This window comes from Tympanuchus pallidicinctus, unplaced genomic scaffold, assembly GCF_026119805.1.
Source record: "Tympanuchus pallidicinctus isolate F22 unplaced genomic scaffold, pur_lepc_1.0 scaffold1, whole genome shotgun sequence".
NCBI lineage: Eukaryota > Metazoa > Chordata > Aves > Galliformes > Phasianidae > Tympanuchus > Tympanuchus pallidicinctus.
This window is the reverse complement of record NW_026294618.1, coordinates 108527121-108547509: the sequence shown is the minus strand read 5'-3', so window position 1 is coordinate 108547509 and position 20389 is coordinate 108527121. Positions and strand designations below refer to the sequence as shown.

At 37.8% G+C, this 20389-nt stretch overlaps 1 protein-coding gene across 3 annotated transcripts in view; it reads right to left on the bottom strand.

The window, feature by feature from the left end:
• LOC128088666 (protocadherin Fat 4-like) overlaps window positions 1-20389 on the bottom strand; it is a 45133-nt gene that overhangs the window by 7439 nt on the left and 17305 nt on the right. For all 3 annotated transcript variants that reach the window (XM_052699421.1, XM_052699422.1, XM_052699423.1), the window contains 19 exons: window positions 19666-19791; window positions 19229-19486; window positions 18838-18936; window positions 18559-18731; window positions 17387-17535; window positions 16272-16579; window positions 15484-15753; window positions 14598-14735; window positions 13795-14008; window positions 13114-13272; window positions 11856-12007; window positions 10645-10813; window positions 7826-8034; window positions 6026-6205; window positions 5428-5647; window positions 4020-4156; window positions 3175-3318; window positions 993-1237; window positions 361-470 (listed from right to left, as the gene is read on the bottom strand). In XM_052699421.1, coding sequence (XP_052555381.1) covers window positions 361-470; window positions 993-1237; window positions 3175-3318; window positions 4020-4156; window positions 5428-5647; window positions 6026-6205; window positions 7826-8034; window positions 10645-10813; window positions 11856-12007; window positions 13114-13272; window positions 13795-14008; window positions 14598-14735; window positions 15484-15753; window positions 16272-16579; window positions 17387-17535; window positions 18559-18731; window positions 18838-18936; window positions 19229-19486; window positions 19666-19791 — 3460 coding nt within the window. The remainder of the gene's footprint in view (window positions 1-360; window positions 471-992; window positions 1238-3174; window positions 3319-4019; window positions 4157-5427; window positions 5648-6025; window positions 6206-7825; window positions 8035-10644; window positions 10814-11855; window positions 12008-13113; window positions 13273-13794; window positions 14009-14597; window positions 14736-15483; window positions 15754-16271; window positions 16580-17386; window positions 17536-18558; window positions 18732-18837; window positions 18937-19228; window positions 19487-19665; window positions 19792-20389) is intronic.

The following is a 20389-nucleotide window of genomic DNA, read 5'->3' as shown; positions in this document are numbered from 1 at the left end:
GGATAATTGGTAACGAAGGTGCAAGTGCAAGGAAATGATACACTGAAAGTGACTGGCAGGGAGGGAGCTACCTGCTAATGAGGACTTCAGTTTGGTTTCCTTAGCCTGCAGTTTTTTGTATCTTAATACCACAGGGACCCATCTTTTGGTAGGTAATACACACCTTTTTAGTCAAAGGTTACCAAACTGTTAGCTTAAGAGATCTGAAAGAAGTTCAGTGCATATTTATTTATATATTAAAAGAAATGACAATTTTTTATCTCCGATCTTCATCTTTTAAATACAGAAGCATCTGCCATACAAAAGACAGTTTAGTCTGTTAACTTAGCTCTTTTAAGTCAGAAAAGAAATAGCACTCACCTTCTTCATTGCCAGATACAATTGTGTAAACAATTGATTTTCCTGAAGTTTCAGCCACAGCAAAAGTGTAAATTGAATGATCCACTCCTGTGTTTTCCACAACTGAAATGCTAGCATAAAAAATAATTAAATGATAAATTAATGTCAAACTTTCCAGCAGCAGTTGCATGGACAGGCTTTGAAACTTAAATCCTTAATAGCAAGGTCTAAGGGATTACCACGGGTAATCCCACCTCGGGCCCTTCTGGCTGTTTGCTAGAGCTCAGTGACCTTCTGAGAGCAGCATAAGCCCTACTTTTGTAGCCAGAAATTTGTTTACCCTTGAGTAAAGCCTAACGAAAATGATTTTACTAGCATGCAAGAGGAAAAGGACTTTGGCTTGTATAAGCTGCATGGTAAAGAAATGAAAGGTGATCACCATCCCAGAACTACCAACATACATAGGAAGACTTCCTGGACTTTTAATCTTATTAAAAAAAAAAAAAAAAAGAAGAAGAAGAAGGAGAAGAAGGAGAAATAAAGGCCTGTCTAGTATGTGAGAGGGAAACGCTAGGATAGTTGTCTTCAACTTTCAACTTTTTTTTACTGTGTGTTCAATTACCTGGTGAATATGTACCAGTTATAAAACTCACCTGATTTTGTTCTCAATAAACTGAGGAACAAATGGACGGTTATCAGTCACATTAAGAGTAATCACAGCAGTACCATTTAAGGATGGAGAACCTTTGTCCTTTGCCATCACTGTTAAACGAATCTCTTCAACTCTAGACAGGTTTCCAGTTGTTATTATTTTCCCCTCACTCTCATCTTCTATCAAGAAGAATACACTGAAGTTTAGATCTGGGATAATGTAGTATTCAATAAGGCCATTTTGCCCCTGCCATGAAAGGAACACAATTTTGTCACTAATGCTTGCAGAACCATGTTATTGCAAAGCTCCTAGCACAAACTCACTGAAATCTCAGTATTTCCTTGCCTAAGTTGATAGAATGTCAGAGGCATTTTAACCATATAGGAACAATCAGGACTCACAGATAATTCAAACTTAAGTTGTAACACAAGAGCAGCTGCAGCCAATGGACAGTCATCAGCATCACGTCAATGCCTCCCCTCTATTAACTCTGATGCTTCAAGAGCTACATATAAATAAAAATGCTATATATAAATAAAGTTTTGTAATCAAAATTCATAACTTAGAACATCTAAGTTAGATTTTAAGTAGAGGAGGATATTAATGAATGAAGATTTTTTTTCTTCTAGATTCCCCGTGTGACTTGGGACAAGGCACTTCAGATTCCCTGTCTGTCAAAGTGTGTTCATTTTCCTTTGGTGCCATAAAGCTTTGTTCACACTGTCAGATGTATTGAGAGCTGTATTTATATATTACTAAAAAAAGAAAATAGTAATAATGAATTTGCAGGAGAAGAATTTCTGTATCAATACTAAAGAAAACTACATGCATTGCGAGTACATTTCAAAGGGTAGAACACACATTTAAACAAGAGATGTTACAAGGTCTTAACGTCTGTAGTCAATTTATTCAGAAACTTGCAGTTAGTGATGTTAGGATGAGTGTTAATGGAAACACAGATTGGAAGAAAATTCAGAAGCAGTTTGCCAGTTATACAACAAAAGTGTGGGAAAAGGTCTCTAAAAGAACAAAAATATTAAAGGGGACACCCAACAGTCCCCTAAAGGAGCAATATCAACAAGAATGATCTAAAGTCCCACAGATCCTCGTGGCACCTTTAGGAGAATTGCATCCTCCTTGCTGCTGTGCGTGTAAGTCCTATTCCTGCCTGCCTACATCCACATGAGAGCTGGACTTAATGTAGCTGTGTGCACTTCATTTTCCTCAGTCAAACCTTAAGCTTTATTCTATATTTCTTCCATAGCTCCCCAGAACCAGGATCAAACCATGCATCTACTGTCACTATATAAGCTGTAGAAGTACTAGAGCCAAAGACTTCATTGCTGGGCCATGCCCCAGAATTCTGAAAGGATGCAGAGCTGATCACCAGACACATCTGAAGATGAGAATTTAATTAGATCTCAGTGCAGGTTCTCAGTATGGTAATTTTCATAAGCATTTTCATTTTTTATATAAAATAATTGCAAATAGCAAAAAGGGCCTTTTGATTATTGCAGCAAATATATCATGACTACAGATATTTTTAACCAAAGCAGTGCATGAAATATTAGGAATGTAGCTGGTATTTGTGTTCTGCTGTCACCTCTAGATGTTATGTTTGTCTTTTAAGTGACATAATTAATATTGATGTTGTCATGGTGATCTAACTGACTGATCTACCTCCTGTTACCTGGATACAGTCCTGGTGGATGCAGTAGATGCAATACTGGCAAAGTCAGTCAGTCAAACAAAATTACTTTAAACAATGGAGACAAAGAGAATGAGCTAGGGTACCACTCATCAGAGGCATTTGATGAGCATACATTTACATCTTCAAGTCAAACACATGTTGTTTAGTTTTCAGAGAATCCTCCATTACAGAAGTTCAGATCATTTCACGCTCATTAAATTGCATATGCTCCTGTGTACTTTTGAAAAACTAATACAACTCCACATAATAAGGGGGAAAGCTGGAGCAAATACAGCTGCAGAAATATGCCCAAAAATAGGGAGCACATGGTTGTCAGAGCAGAAGTAGCAAAATCCTAACTTCCAATTCCCAACACTGCTAGTAAATTACGATTCTCTGTCTGCCAGAGTTGATATTTCATGCCTAAAGAACAAAGAAAAACATATTTGGGCTGCAACTTAAAGCAGTGTCAAAATGAAACATAAGTAGTTACCTGATCTTTGTCAGTAGCATGCACAGTTATGACATGAGCACCTACTGGATTAATCATGTTTATAGAAGCGGAATAGGAAGTCTGAGCAAATACTGGAGCATTATCATTCACATCAACCACTAGAACAGTGACATTAGTAGTTGTCTAGAAAACAAAATAGTTCAGAGAATCTTAGAATATTTGGAATGTCTTATTTAGCAATATTTTGTTATTATTCGCTTATGTAACAAAAATTATAAATAAGATTTTAAGAATGCTGTAGTAGAACAGGTAATGTTTAATTTTGTCAGCTTGAAATCGGAGATCATAACAAGATTTTAATACAAAAGATGTAGGAATTCATACTTGCATTGGGGGTCTACTTTTTGGAAGCTTTCAGAATGAGTAAGAATAGGATATGTATAGGAGGTTCTGTGTCCTACTGTTGCAGCTGATAATGGAAATACAGATTTCGTAGTTCTGTTGATTGTGTAATAACTTTTCAAATAAGAGAAAGAGAGCAGAATTGGAACAATCTACTGAAAATTGCTTTTCCTGCTGTGAAAAATTAACACAGTACATGTAGTTCTAACTAAAAGCAACAGGCAAGAATTCCTCTTCCCAGCACAGGTTACTCAGCAAACAATTTAGGTCAAATTCTAGCCTGCATGATTGTAAATTATTTCAATGAATTATGGTAGACAGTGTTCTTCAGAATGAATATCGGTGGCAAAAATCTGACCTTAAACACAATTAGGAGACTGCAATATTTTGCATAATAAATGTCTCTGATAAGTGTTCCTCCCACTATTTCAAATCCACTCTGACTGGAAGTGTCACATTTTTTTACAGCAATACACTTTTACCTGATAGAAAGGGGCAGATTTATTGTTGACAGCATTCACTGTAAGGGTATACTTATTCACATTTTCATAGTCTGGAGAGTTCTTTATCTTAATGTTCCCAAGTATTGCATCTATTTCAAATATGTCTCCTCCATCACCTGAGACAATCAAAGCAGTATTATTAATGAATACATCTTAGAAATGTAGCATTTAAAATGGTAGTTAATTATACATTTATTTGTGTCTTGAGCTCATGAAAACCATTCTGTAGATGATGTACAAGAAAAACATAAAAGATTGACTGGAATTTGAAATGTGAGCCAACAGAATGGGCTAATGAGTTCTGCAGATTCATCCATCTCAATCATAAAGTAATAGTTTTTGAGGCATGCAAATGATGATGGGCAGCACAGTGGAGTCATGGAGTACTTCTCTAGAAAGACACTCTTCCAAGCCTGCACATCCCTTTGAGACTAGTGGAGGTCAGAGGTGTTCCCAGGCTCTTTTTCAGTCCTCTGACCTGTGTGTTCAGTCTCATTTGCCTGTTGCAACAGCCATCAATACTGTAACAAGACAGTGCACCTACCTGCTAAGTTCTGTAAGAAGAGATGTCACTGAATTTATTCAGGCTCTAAGGAAGGCAGACTAAGTAGCACATAGATGTAAAGAGAAATCAAACTGTCACTGCCAAAAGATGTGGAGTGATTTTTACTGGCTGCTCTTGTCCAAAACTACCTCAGAGTTTGTATGCATACTGGAAATAAAAGATCCTAAAAACTATATCCACATTGCTCTTGATGGTACAAACAACAACAGAAACTTATATGTGCCCGCAGGCACTACGTCACCGTTTTGCCACGTTAAATGTAATGGCAAAAGAGGTGCTCTTCTCAGCCTTGATCCCAGCAGCTACCACAGTTAAAAATGTGATAGCACAAACCAGAGCTCTCTGCTGCTGCAGTTCACAATCTGGCGCACTAATTTAAAATGAAATTAGAGGCAGTATATGTTAACAGCTTGTGCAGAAATCTGATGTATCGGAGGAGATGCTGCCTGTTGTGCTACTTCTACTGCAGAGGTAAAGGAGTCCAGCACAAGGGTGAAGAAGACAGCTCTCCATCAGTCCATGGTAGTGTATCCATTCCCGACACACTTGTGATACTTCTAGTGGCTGCAAAATGACCACAGTCAACAAGCTAAAGAGAGGCTTAATTTAATAGCACTTAGAACAATTGTAGTTTCTGCAATGAAAGCTGCTATTCAATAATCTTGAAAGCTAGGGCATAAATTATTAAAATAGTGAAAGCGACCCTTCTTGGCTTATGTGGAAAAGAGTTAGGGGCTAATACATATAAGGCTATTTACACTTTTAGCAATGCACACAACAACGTGACAGTTATTCCAGTGCAGCAAGAGAACCCCTAGTTACCTGTAAGGCTGTAAAGAACAAAAGCATTGTCTCCTGTGTCTCTGTCTGTTGCTGTGACTTTTCCAACTACGAATTCCACATCCACATTTTCGTTTACACTGAATGGAGTCACTGGATTAAACACAGGTGGCCAATCGTTAACATCAGTGATCTTTACGACAACTGTGCAGTAACCCCTTTTCTTCTCAGGAATTCCATCATCTTCAGCATATATTACAACCTATAAGTAACATGATTATTGGAAATGAAACCATATAAATGGATACAAGTTTACAATTAAAAAGTCTAGATAAGTTTTAAACCTCAGAGTATTCTTAGAAATGTAAGCTTGAATTCTGAAATCACTTCAGAATGGTTACCGAAAACTTCAGGAATAGCTGATTGACATAGGAACAACCGAAAAATTCACCAGTTTTTTTGCTTAAAACAAAATAAAATGATAAAAATTATCTAGCAGTAGCAGAAACAGTAGGGAAGAAGATTAACCATCGCCTTGTCTCCAGCACCTTTTCAGTATCAAATAAAAAAAAAAGTCATCAAATATCCAGGGAAAAAATAAAAATGTTCTGAATTAAGCTTTAAGAAAACAAAAGCAAACCTGGTACTCTGTAGGTTCCTCTTCATAATCAAAGGAGACAGTGGAATAAAGAATTCCAGTTGCTTCATCTATCTGGAATTTTGTTCCATCTCCACTGAGAATGCCATATGTTAGGACACCATTTCTTCCTGTGTCGTTATCCCGAGCTATCAGGTGGACAATCTGGGTAGCAGGCAAATTCTGTCAATGGAAAACAAATTGAGGCTCTCATAGTCTTTGGTTAGCTGCAATTTCTTGAAATATGTGAAAGGGGGAAACAGACACTGCATATATTGAAGAATAGAACAATTTCATCGGCCCATGTCTTTTTTTCAGAAAAAAAAATCACCATCTTTTAAACCCATCAGATGTTGATCTCAAGCTTCTGACTTGCTGTTAAGGAATTATTAATAATTAATAATTTCTACTCCTTTGAAACTACAGAGATGTTCTGAACTTTGAAGTCATTCTTCTGCTTGAACATTAATTGAATAATAATTTTATTTTTTTTTTAATAAATGATCTAATTCATCCCTTTAAAAATGCTATTTGCATTAAGATTGGCACTAAATATCAGTATTTTAGTTTTAGGGCCATTTGAAACCTGATCTAAAGTAATTCGATCCAATTCTGCATCCAACCATTTTTCTCTGTAAATGTTTCATATGGAAATCCATTTTTAAGGTTTGGCAATGTGATTCCAACTCTTCTACATTGAAGTAACTGAGAATATTAAAAGTAGGCATAATAATTAAATGTAGATTTAGTTAAACGTTAGAAATTGACTAGATTTCAAATGATTTGTGGTTGTTAAAGACAACATTCTGAATCAGCTGGTAATCTCAAAGGCAATGTATGTGCTACCAATGTATGTGCACCAGTGTGCTGGATTTTTTGTTTATTTGTTGTTGCTGTTTTAAGTCAGAAGCAGATTAAGGTGCAGAAAGTGTTGAAGAGTGAGATGTAACTTAGATCCTTATGCATAGCTAAATGCTGTGACTTCCATTGCAGACCACTGCAACATAACAGACTGACTTGCTTTCTGCCACCACTTAGTGGTGGGTCATAGCAGATCTGCTTCCATGAGAGATGTGTGCAAACATAGAGAAGACTTGTTTCTGTCACTTCCATGCAAGAAGCTCCACAGAATCACACAAAATCACAGCATTGTAGGGATTGGAAGGGATCTCCAGAGATCATCAAGTCCAAACCCCTACAAAGCAGCTCCCTAAAGCAGGGTTCACAGGTAAGCCACCAGATGGGTCTTGAATCTCTCCAAAGAAGACAACTCCACAACCTCCCCGGGGAGCCTGCTGCAGTGCTCCATCACCCTCACCAGGAAGAGGTTCTTTTGCATATTGATGCAGTTTACAGCCATTTCCCCCTGTCCCCACAGACCACTGAAAAGAGGTTGGACATACCCCCTTGTCTCTCACACTTAAGATACTTATTAACATTAGTAAGACCCCCACTCAGTCTACTTTTCTCAAAGCTCCCTTACAAAAAGCTAAGTGAGAATCAAATTGTAAATGCACATGAATAGAAATGCAAGATAGGAATGGCTGGCATTTTTTTTCTGCCATGTAGTCCTTTATTAGTAAAACATTCACTTTTTCTTCAGTTTGTCCTCACTTCTAGACCATTCTCTATGTATTAAGACTTTCAGGTTGAAATTAACCTGAAAACATTGTATAGTAGAACACAAAGCCTGTTCAGTTCCATGATGTTTATTAATGTAGTCAACATAAGAGTTCATTATTTGTTTTCACTACTACTTTGAGGATTCATTTTTATGATTCAGTCTGGATAATGTTTTCTTACCTCTTCCAGCTGTTGTTCCAGTAGAGAGGATGTGAAAACTGGAGGGAAATCATTTTCATCAATGACTTCCACATACACAGAAACTTCATTATATATGCTAGCAGTAGATGAATCTGTTGCTCTCACATTGAAAAAGAATGGAAAATCTTCCACTGTCAATTTCTTTCCTGTTCTTATGATACCAGTGGATGGATTGATAATGAAATACCCTATTAAAAACAAGCAAACAAAAAGAAGTTGTTCTGATTTTTTTTAGTTAAAACTGAAGATATAGCCTTCAATGTAAGCTATATGTAATTCATATATCTTATCATAGGCTACAGTATTTTTCCAAGAAAAACAACAACAACAAAAAAAATAAGCATGGATTTATAAGAATATCAGCTAAATCCAGGCCTACAGTTAACAAAAACTACTAACAAAGTAAGTCAGTATGCAAACCAATGGGGTTTCGCAGTGGTTCACTGCACCACTTTCTGTTCAAGTGATCTTCACCTTTCTCTGAAAGAGTCAGAGATTTTTTGTTCTTGCTTCAGCAAGCAGTTATTTTATTCACTATGAATTCTGTTGTGAGTGAAGATGAGGGATTCTGCATTTATTAGAGTTCCTTGACAGCTTCAAGGGAACGACAGCCTCAAAAACTTTACAGTAAGATAAATGCAAAGTGGCTACATTTGATTTAGCAAAATTAGCTCTTTAAGTTTAAGATTCGTTAAAAAGCAAAACAAAACATAACACTAAGTACCAATCCACTTTATGACATGGAAGCCTGTTTTACACATTCATGCTTAAGAAAATGCTGCTGTGAGGTTTTTTGGTTGGTTAGTTGGTTGGTAGGTTTGTGCTCCAGCCAGAAAGCTTTATGCTGATTTAAGTATTCTCTCTCCAGTCACTGTACCTGTATGCCTGATCAGATACCATCTGATCCTCACGTAGCAGAAAAAAAAAGCCCCGTATGGCCAGTTCAGTCAGGTCTTTACCATGTGACTGTAACTAATCCAGCAAAAATTCACTTGCCATACTGGACACTTGATCCATACTGAATTTATAGATCTGGTTCATATACACTAAATGTTCATGGCTGTAGAACTGAGATAAAAGCAAAAAAACAACCACTACAAAAAAAAATCTAAAATGTGAAGTTTTTTGCAACAGTATTTCTGTTTAAGGCAGAATCACAGAATGGCTTGGGTTGGAAAGGACCTCAAGGATCACCAAGCTCCAACCTCCCCACCACAGGCAGGGCCATCGACCTCCACATTTGCCCAGAGCCTCATCCAATCTGGCCTTGAACACCTCCAGGATGGGGCATCTATAGCCTCCCTTGGCAAGTCTGTTCCAGAACCTCACCACTCTCTCCGTAAAGAACTTCCCCCCAGTAGCCAACCTGTCTTCTCTCCTTCAACTTAAAACCATTTCCCCTTGTCCTGCTGTTATCTACCCTTTCAAACAGTTGATTCCCCTCCTGATTATAGGCTCCCTTTAGGTACTGACAGGCTGCAATGAGGCAGCCTTCTTTTCTCCAGGCTGAACAAGCCCAGCTCCCTCAGCCTGTCTTTGTAGAGGAGGTGCTCCAGCACTCTAAACACTTTGTGGTCCTCCTCCGGACCTTCTCCAACAGCTCCCTGTCTTTCTTGTATTGGGAGCCCCAGACCTGGACACAGTGCTGCAGATGGCGCCTCATGAGGGCAGAGTAGAGAGTGACAATTGCCTCCCTGTCCCTGTTGGCCACCCCTCTTCTGATGGAGCCCAGGATACCATTTGCTTTCTGAGCTGCAAGAGCACACTGCTGGTTCATGTTCAGTTTTTCATTCACTAGGACCCCCAGGTCCTTCTTCTGCAGGGCTGCTCTCAAGGGCTGCTCTCCTTCTGGTCTGTATGTATACTTGGACTCCTCCAGCCCGAGTGAACCTCATCAGGTTCACCCAGCTCCACCTTTCAAGCCTGTCAAGGTCCCTCTGAACGGCTTCCCTTCCTTCTACCGTGTCAATTGCACCACTCAGCTTGGTGTCATCAGCAAACTTGCTGAGGGTGCGCTCAATTCCATCATCAGTGTCATTGATAGAGATTTTAAAGACCACCGGTCCCAAGACAGAGCCCTGGGGGACACTGTTCATTACCACCTGGACATAGAACTATTAATTACCACCCTCTGTCTGCAGCCTTTCAACCAGTTTCTTATCCATCAGGTGGTCCACCCATCAAATCCACATCCCTCCAATTTGGAGATAAGGTTGTTGTAGGGGACCGCATCAAAAGCCTTGCTCAAGTCCAGGTAAATGACATTAGCCACCTTTCCCTTGTCCACCAATGCCATCACTCCATCACAGAAGGCCACCAGACTGGTTAGGCATGACCTTCCCCTGGTGAAGCCGTGCTGGCTGTCTCGGATCACACGCCCATTCCTCATGTGATCAAGCATGTCATCCAGGAGGATCTGTTCCATGATCTTCCCAGGCACAGAAGTGAGACTCACCGGTCTGTAGTTACTTCAGTCCTCCTTGCTCCCTTTCTTATAAATGGGAGTGAGTGACCCTTCCTCCAGTCATCCAGGACCTCACCTGACAGCCACGACATTTCAGATATGATGGAGAGTGGCTCAGCAACCACCTCAGCCAGCTCCTTCAGAGCACTGGGATGCACGCCATCCAGCCCCATAGACTTGTACACTTTCAGTCTCATGAGGCAGTCTTGGACTTGCTCTGCCCTTACAGTGGGGGGGAGGGTGGGATTTACTGCCCTGATCCCCACCTAGAGGTTTAGGGATGCAGGGTTCAGGAACACATCTTTTTCCTTGTTATTTCCTGTGAAAAGCTTACCCTTTTCATCTCCAGACACGATGCTGTATATCACAGGGACCTTATACAACGCAGTGATCTGTACAACAAATGTATCTGGCAGTGTTTTCTCACTCAGAGGTGCAGGCTGATAGACTGCTTCAGAGAACACTGGGAATGAAATGTTGGTGGGAGCTATAATTACTGACACCTGCATGGAAGATGACATGAGCACAGACATTACACAACAGAAGTCTGGAACTTTTTCAGTAAGAAAAATCCTAGGATTACTGCATGCTGAGTTTAACACAGTACCTGTACATTAGTGAAAATTGTTAAAAAAAAGAATAGCCAGTGATCTCACCAGTTTAGTTTCAGCTGATTTTTTTCCTAAATACAGAGTGGGATAGTTGCTCACAATTTCAAGTGACTTTTTTTGGCTTAACAGCTTTCAGAAAGAGGATTTGTAACAAATTATTCCACTGTAATATGCACAGTCAGAACAGGAATGGTTATAATTGGTTTTATGAAAAATTGTGCAAGGCTGTAAATAATGCCTCTAGTTCACAAAAATATGGACAGTTTAATTCTAAATGCCAGTGCTGTACAGTGCTCTGAACAACACTGACTTCTAACTGTTTTAGGTTCTGTTGAATATCATTTTCCATCTTTATCCTCATCCTTTTCTACTTGTTCTTGAGTTTTGCTGATCTGGGATATGTAGTTGCAAAAGCAGAAAAAGTAAAATAAAAAAAAAATCACTGTGTAAAAAAAAAAGTTTCCTTTGTCATATTTCAATTTCTCACCCTTCATTTTAAAATGCACTTATTTCTCATACCATGAGAAAATAGACAGGGACGCCTTATTTGCTGTCTCCTGTTTATTATATCACACACTTCCACTGTGTACCTTCTAACTGTCTTACTCTTGACCTTGCACAGAGGTTTCCATTCCTCTATACTTCTTTCCCCACCGTCCAAAGCCTCTGTCATTTTTGCATCTTTTCTGAAGTGGAATGATCAAAACAATAGAAAACAGATAAAGTACCAAGCAACCGCTATAGCAGCATAACTTTTTAAAAGCTATCATAGCATATCCTGTTCCCAAAGCAGACATGCAGTGATGACATTCCAACTCCTCCTTGCACACTTTTGTCTTACTAATTCCTGTTACCTGTAGTTAAACTCTGTTTGGAATAAAGCAGTTTGGTGAATAAACTTTGTAAGTAGACACTAAAGTAAGAATTTTAGTACCTTTACAGAAGTTGAAAGTGGTGGCAGACCTGAATCCGTAGCGGTGACTGCCAAGGAGTAATACAGGGGGAGAGCCTGTTTGTTTAAGTCTCTTGTTAATGTGAGTACTCCTGAGGTACTGGAAAGATTAAAGAGGCGTTCGGAGTTTCCACCTGAAAAGGGAAAAACAAATGCTGGAAATGTTCAACAGAACCAGCAGAGACCAGTGACTGAACTATATACCCAAGATTAGGAAGACTTGAGTTGAAAACTGCTCTGCATGTTATGTGAAACACATACAGATGCAGTATGAACTCTCCCCTGATGCTGCATTTGTGTCGCAGAGTCCTTTCAGTTGGAAGGGCCCTTGTGAAGCCTGTAGTCCAATCTCTCACTCAAAGCAAGATCTTGGATGAAATCATGGTATATTGCATAGGACTTTGACCAGCCTAGTGATGGAAATCTCCAAGGGTGGCTTCTCGGGACGGTTTGTTCCAGTGCTCAGTTATATTCATAGAGAACTTTTTCCTCTCTTACATTCACAGACGAGTTTTTTTCCCTTATGTTACGATGGCAGTCAGAAACTTTTGCTTCAACTTGTGGCAATGATATCCAATTCTTCTGTTGTGAACTCTTCACCTCAGTGAGGAGTTCAGCTTCATTTTCTCAGTAATCTCTTCTCAGGTATAGGAAGAGAGATAGAACCTTGTCTCCAGTCACAAAGGCCTGGAATACCTTGTCAGTGTCATGGTGCTGTGAGCTGAGCATGTTAGGCATTGAGTCTTCCAGGTTAAAGATTACAATGCATACTTGTTGCATGACAACTATAGACACCATATAGGTATGGTATCTGCTGGAGCTGAGATATACTACCATGTGTCAATACCACACAAATGTGCCTGCTGTATCCAGCTTTTCATTAGGATTTGTATTCAAGGCAGTGTTGTAAGCAAAGCCTAAAATTCCCAATTACCTCTCCAGGACAAGAATATCCTTCTTTGTTTCTGTAGTAAACACTCACTAGAAGCCATTATTTTGATCAGTTTTTAGATAATACAACAGTATAATCTCTCCAAAAAAAAGTCAGCTTTATGCATAAATAGTTTAAAACATTTGTCTCTCACATACATTTCTATCAATTTTGAATATAATTGTTCAAGATGCAGTTTTTTGTACTTTTCAGGGTCTTAATTTCACAAAAACATTAATAGTTTGGTAGTACACATTAGAATACACAGTATTCTAGTAATAAACACCCACGAGGCTTTTCCTAACATACCTGTAATATTGTAGAAAATTCCTTCATCATAACCTTTACTTTCATCTCTTGCATCAATATCTACCACCAATGTGCCAGCTGTAGAATTGTCTGGAAGGATCTGGAAATATGAGGGCTTATCAAACATGGGTCCTTCTTCATTAACATCTTCCACGATAACTAAGAAAAGAAGGTCCACATCTGAGTGTTTGAATTTCACTTAAGAAGTTACAGGCTATTGCTTCAGCTCATGGAAGCCTCCACAGTTCCTTTGTACTGAGTTTAAATTCTATAAAGAAAACAGCAACTTTGTTTTCTGAACTTCAAAACAGCTGCCCTTTGTGGATTAAATTCTTTACTGTTCAGAAAATATTTTCCTCAAAATGACTTCACTTTTGGCTCACACGTTGTCACTACTATCTGTCTTGAATAATACAACCTCGTTGTTTCCTTGTGCTCCATCCTGTGTCTGTCTCATCTTAAACTGAAATAAGGAATGTCAGTGTGTAAAAAAAACCTTCCTATCTGACAAAGCAGTTAAACATTTTTTGAGAAAAATTTCATCTGGCCATAATTAAAAGATCACAGTTATTTCTAATAATTTACTTTAGCTGAATGTGTTTGAGGACTACCTTTGTGCATTATAATTACACATGCTGAAAGAGAAATCAAGGAAAAATTTTTGTAATAAATTAGAGCTACCTGTAATGTTTGCTATGTCTTGGAGATAGGGCTCGCCAGGATTGAAAGCTTTTAGTGTAAATGTATAATAGGCACAACTTTCATAGTCCAGAGGTTGCACTGTTGAAATAGTTCCAGAAAATTCTCCAACATGAAATGAAGTCTCTTCAATAATAGTGTAATGAATAATGGCATTGTACCCCATGTCTTTGTCTGTGGCTGTTACGCTTAAAATCTAAATTAAAAAAAAAAAAAACCAAAAAACATTTACATCATTTACATCGAAATGAGGAGAACGGCAAAGCATATGCACAAGTATTAAACTGTATCATGCTCACTGTCTGATTTACTCAAAACCATTAACTGCATTTCTAGAATACTGACACGGCATATAGCAGGACAAGTAACAGATGTCATAATCTAGGGTGTTACCCCTTTCCTTGATTCCAGCCAATCATTACTTCACATCCACAAGGCAGACGTGGAGCCAGAAATCAATATATTAAGGTAAGACAGAACACCTTAAGAACAAGGGGATACTAGGTACATTACCTAGCAGGCTTACAACAGGATGCCTTTAGGCCCTTTGAAAACCAGACCTATACAGTGCAGAACCACTGCTGGGGTAGAAGGGGTGGGGAGAGGGGCACAAAGAGAACTTGAGGGAGATCAAGTGGAGTCCACTGTCATATAAAATGAATGCACACTGATTTTACAGACTCCATAGACTGAACAGGCATTCACCAATGCACAATCATCATCGCATCAATTCCAAGTTTACATAAAGAACACCACTGCAGCAGAACACTCCTAATGCCACGCACCACGTGTGGAGGATCATTCTCCTTTACAGTCACGGAGTACAACTTCTGGGAGAACACAGGTGGGTTGTCGTTTACATCTTCTACAGCAATGCTTAGAGCTAAGCTTGTTGATAGTGGTGGTTTGCCAGAGTCAATGGCCTGTGAAGAAGCAAGTCATTAAATACAGCACTACATAAACTTATTTCAAAATAAAAATTCAGAAAGGAATCTTTGTCTCTGAAGACTTCCTGCTGGGTCAGTAATCACTCAATTATATTGGTCTAACTCTGTGCTTGCTGATCTGAATACCTTCTAAGAGCTTCTCACTTTGCTCAGTACTTTAACCAGCTGTAAAGGACTCTTTAAAACACACTCTGACACAATGGCAGGTGCTGGAAAAACTACTTTTATGTGCAAACCTTAATTTGATTAATAGCAGAGATGTTTACAAAGTAAGTGTAAAAATGTAAAATTTAGCCCAAGTGCATTTTTTAATATAAATCTCAGAAATTGCATGCCTAAATACATACATTTTGAAGAGTGGAAAAAATTGAGAGGAACGGACAAAACTGGACTGGCAAAACAGTACAAGTAATACAGTTGTGGCAGCTGTCCAGTCTAAAACAAGCTCAGGAATGCCTTACAGATTTGACAGTAAGCTACCATGCATCTAATGTAATCTTTAGGATCTGAAGTTCATGGGCCATTTATTCAATAATAAAAATTTAACAGCAGGAAGCAAAGTTCTCAGTGAAAAATATAACAACCAAAAAACGATGAATGAATTCTAATGGAATTCATGAATACTAAGGGGTTTTTTGGGTGTTTTTTTCCTTATTTATTTATTCAGTATTTTTCAGTTTTATCTTGAGAATTTTGCAAACTTGCAACAAATTTTTCAACTTACTATTATTATCAGCTCATAATTGTCCATTGTTTCTCTGTCTAAGGATGTTCCTGTTGTTAACTCGCCTGTGGAAGTATTAATATGGAACGTTCCAGCAAAATCATCTTGCAAATAATAGCTTATAAATGCATTATCTCCTATATCCAGATCAGTAGCAGAGAATGTTCCCAAATCTAGAGGAGCCGCATTCTCAGGAAGAGACAGTTTTGTTTGAATCGATTTTGAGAAAACTGGAGGATTGTCGTTGATGTCACTTACTCTCACGGTTACCTGCATTTAAAAACAAACTTGATTGTAGAAACAGCATCCAAAGGAGAACATTTTCATTTCAGTCTACAAAAGTTTACAGAAAAAAATAAACAAAACAAAACAAAAAAACCCAATACCATAGAGGATTCCTAACTTCAGCATTTGGATATTTCCACAACCTCAGCATCTCAGCAATTCTATTTTTTTAATTCTCAATTGTTACAAGATAAACTACTTTAACCAGAAGAGATGATAAGAATTAATAATCTGGGGCTTTTTAGCAAAACTGCACAGAATCAGTTTCAGTGTTCATCAGTTTCTTCGGTTATGAGCTCTTCATAGAGGAGCACCCTGGAAGTGATGCAGTTTGAGAAGCTGTCAAGATTGTAGTACTTCCTCAGGAGAAACGTAAATTAAATTCAACAAGTCTCTTGAAATACTCATTCTTACATAATCAGTGACACTTATCTAGACTTTTTTTTTCATTTAATGTTCTAGTGGTTTTAAAAACTGATGATTAAAAATGCAACACACTGTACCAAAGCGATAGCTGTATTGGGTGGCACCACAGAATCAACAGCTTCTACCACAATGCTGTACAGGTCATCATCTTCTCGATCTAGCGTGGCAAGAGTCACAATGTCTCCTTGGTCACTAATAGCGAACTTGTCAGCATGCGATCTCAGAAAGTATGCTACTTGTATGGCTATGCTTCCAGTCAGTGCCTTCACAGAGCCAACAACAGTCCAAACAGGTTCCTCTTCTGGAACGCTGAACTCATAGCTGGAGCTTTCAAAAGCCAGTCCGAAGCCAGTGTCATTTACCAGCAGGTAGACAGTAACAGAGACTAATGAGGGAAAATTATTCAAGTGTTAGAAGCACTAAAATAACAAAGCTGCTGGTGAAATAATCATGTCCTGAGCCCTATTTCCCTAATTTTTTGGGGTAATTATAGAAATTGACAGAAACTGGCATGTAGGAAACAGTAGCAAAAAGAAAATAAAAGTCAGTAGCAAAAAGGAATAATATACGATACACAAGATAGAATGACTTCTATACCTGACCTTTCATGCTTGAGTGGAGTTCCAGGGCAACAACACTTCACTGATTACAGCAGTGCTGCCTCAATAAGTAGAAAAGCAAGGAGTTCACAGGATTTGATTTTTTTTCCCTTTAAATTGCATTGTAACAAAAGAAAAGTGATATCCATAAAACCCAATGAGTTCAAATTCTATTTAGATTTCTCATCTTATTTTAAGAAAATCAGTTGTTCTTTTTGGTCACAAAAAAATCAAAAACATTTCCTAAAAATACATGAAAAATATTATTAAATATTTTTGGAAAGTGCTAAAATATATTTGCCAGTGTAAACATTTCTAGCTCTAAGAAAATAGAGGAAATATTTGACACAGTCTTTTTTTTTTTTTTTTTTTTTTTTTTAATGTTAGAAGCACTATTGTGCTATCCTGGTCAGGATTATTAAACTAAGCTCTCTGTTCATCATCTGGAAGGAAATTAAAGAGTAAAAAGCAACTTTTCCATCATTCCTGAAATATAATATGGATTCTAACCCTAACTAGCTTTGATTTCATTGTTTGTAAAGATTGCATTTATGTGGGAAGAAAAAAAAGCAGAAGGAGAAAACATAATTTACCATTTGATGCAAGCTGAGGAACTCCATGGTCAGCAGCAATAACCGTCAGTGTGACAACTGTGTCAGCTGTGATGTGGGCCAAGCTGCTGATGAGGATGATCTCTCCAGTATGGTTATTTATATGGAAAATATCAGAATGGTTCTCTAGGCTGATTTAAAAAAAAATTAGTATAATATTCATGTTAGTGACACAGGAAGTATCCTCTGATTCCCATTACTTTTGTAACAAGCAGCAAACAAATAGTATTTATTTTTAAATATAAATAGAACCAATAAATAGCATTTATTTATAAATATTAAAAGAATGTCTAAGAAACATACTCTAGCAACATTAACCTAGGTCTATCTGCCTTTTTATTCCCTAGCACGTCTTCCACATTGAAGAAAGTGAGAATTCATGCCTTCACATCCCATTAGATCTCAAGCCTTTGATCTTCCCACAAATAAGAAGCAGACACTGTTCACTCAGCTGCATATTCTGCAATGTAAGAAGAAGAGGTGACTTTCACTTGAAGGCTGCAGATCCTAGTTTCTGCACACTCTTGTGGGTAAGTGGATTGCTCACAAGAACAAGTATACGTTTAAGGTAGAATGCCATCTCACAGATAAAACTCCTCCCTTTCAAGACCCTATTTTTAAACAACCACAGTTTTCTGACTCATTCATCTTAAGGACTTCCTAATCTATATTTTCCTGTGAATGTATCCAGGTATTTTTGATAGTACAGGGATCATCCAGGAATCTTCCTCAATTATGTAATTTTTATGCACAGCCCATTATGAATGTTCATATTTCCTGATCTCCTCCTCTCAGGAAACAGAATGTGTATAAAAATATAGTCATTCTTGGAGATTCATTTGCTTTCCACTCAAATTCCAACATGTTTATATAAAATTTTAGAAGTGGAAATAAACCTTGACTTTCAGTTCTTGATGTTATCCTCTAAATGTTTGTTGTTTTTTTTTTATGGTGTACTCAAGATTTGAAAAATTAATAAAACACAAATTAATGGATCTCCTCTTTGCTAAGTTTAAAAACCATTATCGATTACAGCACTTGTAAAAGGTCTTATCTTTCAGGTCACCAGTAAAAGTACTTTGTAAAATAAAATAAATAAAAACACCCTTTTGTTTCTTTAATAAAAGATACTTATTAGCCTCATAGAAATTTACCTGTATGAAATAACAGAATTGTTCCCGATGTCAAGGTCAGTAGCAGACACTGACAGTACAAACATTCCTTCTTTTGCTGTTGCTACACGTATGCTGGCCGAGTAGTGCATTTTTGTAAACAGAGGAACATTATCATTCACATCTAATACTTGAATGCTGATGTATGTGAAATTCTGGTGTGATGAAAGGAGAAAACCGTGACTCAGAAAATGCACAAATACTGAATTTTTGTTAATAAAAGGGTGTTGCAACAAAGCGTAACGTGATCCTCTACTTTACCTGCCTTTGAGGCATTCCATTATCAGATGCCACCAACAGCAGTTCATATTTCTCTTTGGTTTCACGATCTACATAGCCATTAACCAAGATGGTTCCATCCTAAAGAAAGTAATATAGTTCAACACGCTGAGCATTTTGATAACTCTTGCAAACCACATTCTCAAAGGAGATAAGAACTTAAATCCTCTGTTCTCCTTTGGACAAAAGCAATGTATGACCAGTAAGTCTTAGCTTCTGGACCTGGGCTTATAATTCCAAACTTGTCTGTGACTTGATTTTGGTTTCACGTATACTAGAACAGTTTCTGCCTATTCTTTTTACCTGATGAGGGTAACTATGTCAAATAACTAGCCGAAAAGCAGTTTCCTTCTCAGAATATCCAAACCCTTACCTGCTGGATGACATATGGGTTATCTCCATCCTCAGATGATAAGCGGTAAGAAATTCGTGCATTCTCTCCCTCATCCAAATCAGTAGCAGTTACATGTCCAACTACAGGGGGAGAACCTAACCTGTAATCTCCCTCTAGAACTGCAAAACCGTAAGACTGCATCTGAAATTCAGGGTTATTATCGTTGACATCTAAAACTGTGATGTGAAAAAAGGAACTTGAATTAAGACCATCCTTTTCAGCATCAACTGCCCATACCTGCCAAGGGAAACAAAAATAGAATTGCCTGCACTGACATTTTAATGAGTTAATGAAGATATATATTAAAAAAAAAAAGGGGGAGGGAGGGGGGGGAGGGGGGGAGGGGAGGAGTGAGAAGGGGTAGAAAGGAACACAGTAGAAATAAGCCAAAACTCAAAATCTGCCCTCAAATTTACTTGTAAAGTGAATCCAGGTGTAGTCTCCCTGTCCAATTCTGTGTCATTCCTTAATGAAAGTACTCCAGGAATATCCACAGTAAAAAAAGTACTGTTATGAATGAAGTGTCCCTGAGAAAAGCCAGCCTAAAAAGGAAAATTAGTTTCTGTAAGATTACAATAATTAATATTCATTTTAATATATATTATTGATATTAATACCTGACTTGTCTATAGGACTTCTCATTATAAAAAAGCTCAAGAGTTTTGCAAGGATAATGAATGAAACCTTCTAACCTGAGCTACAGGAATAATGGAACTTCTCAGGCAAAGAGAAATGGAGGAAAGTAAGAAGCTTTTGTAGGATTCTCTATTTAAGACCTACCCATTCCTTTCCTAAAACTTTCTAGGACCAATCCCCACAGAGGGTCCTCAACAACACAGTTAGTGGAGTCTGAACTGGGAGATATATTTACACTTCTTTAAAAATGGCATAAGCAAAAACATAAAAGCAAAACAAAAAATAAAAACAAATAAAAATAAAAACAAAATAGCAAAACATAAGCAAATCAGAAATCTCTGCCTCCAAGCGAAGTTACCAGTGCCATGACTACATGTGAAATTTCTATATAAATAAAGGAGATAAAAACCACAACTTTTTTAAAAGCAGGATGAAATAGTGTCATTTTCTATTAAAGAAAAGTAAACTGTATCAGCTTTAGAACTGCCTTCCTCTTAGTAAGAG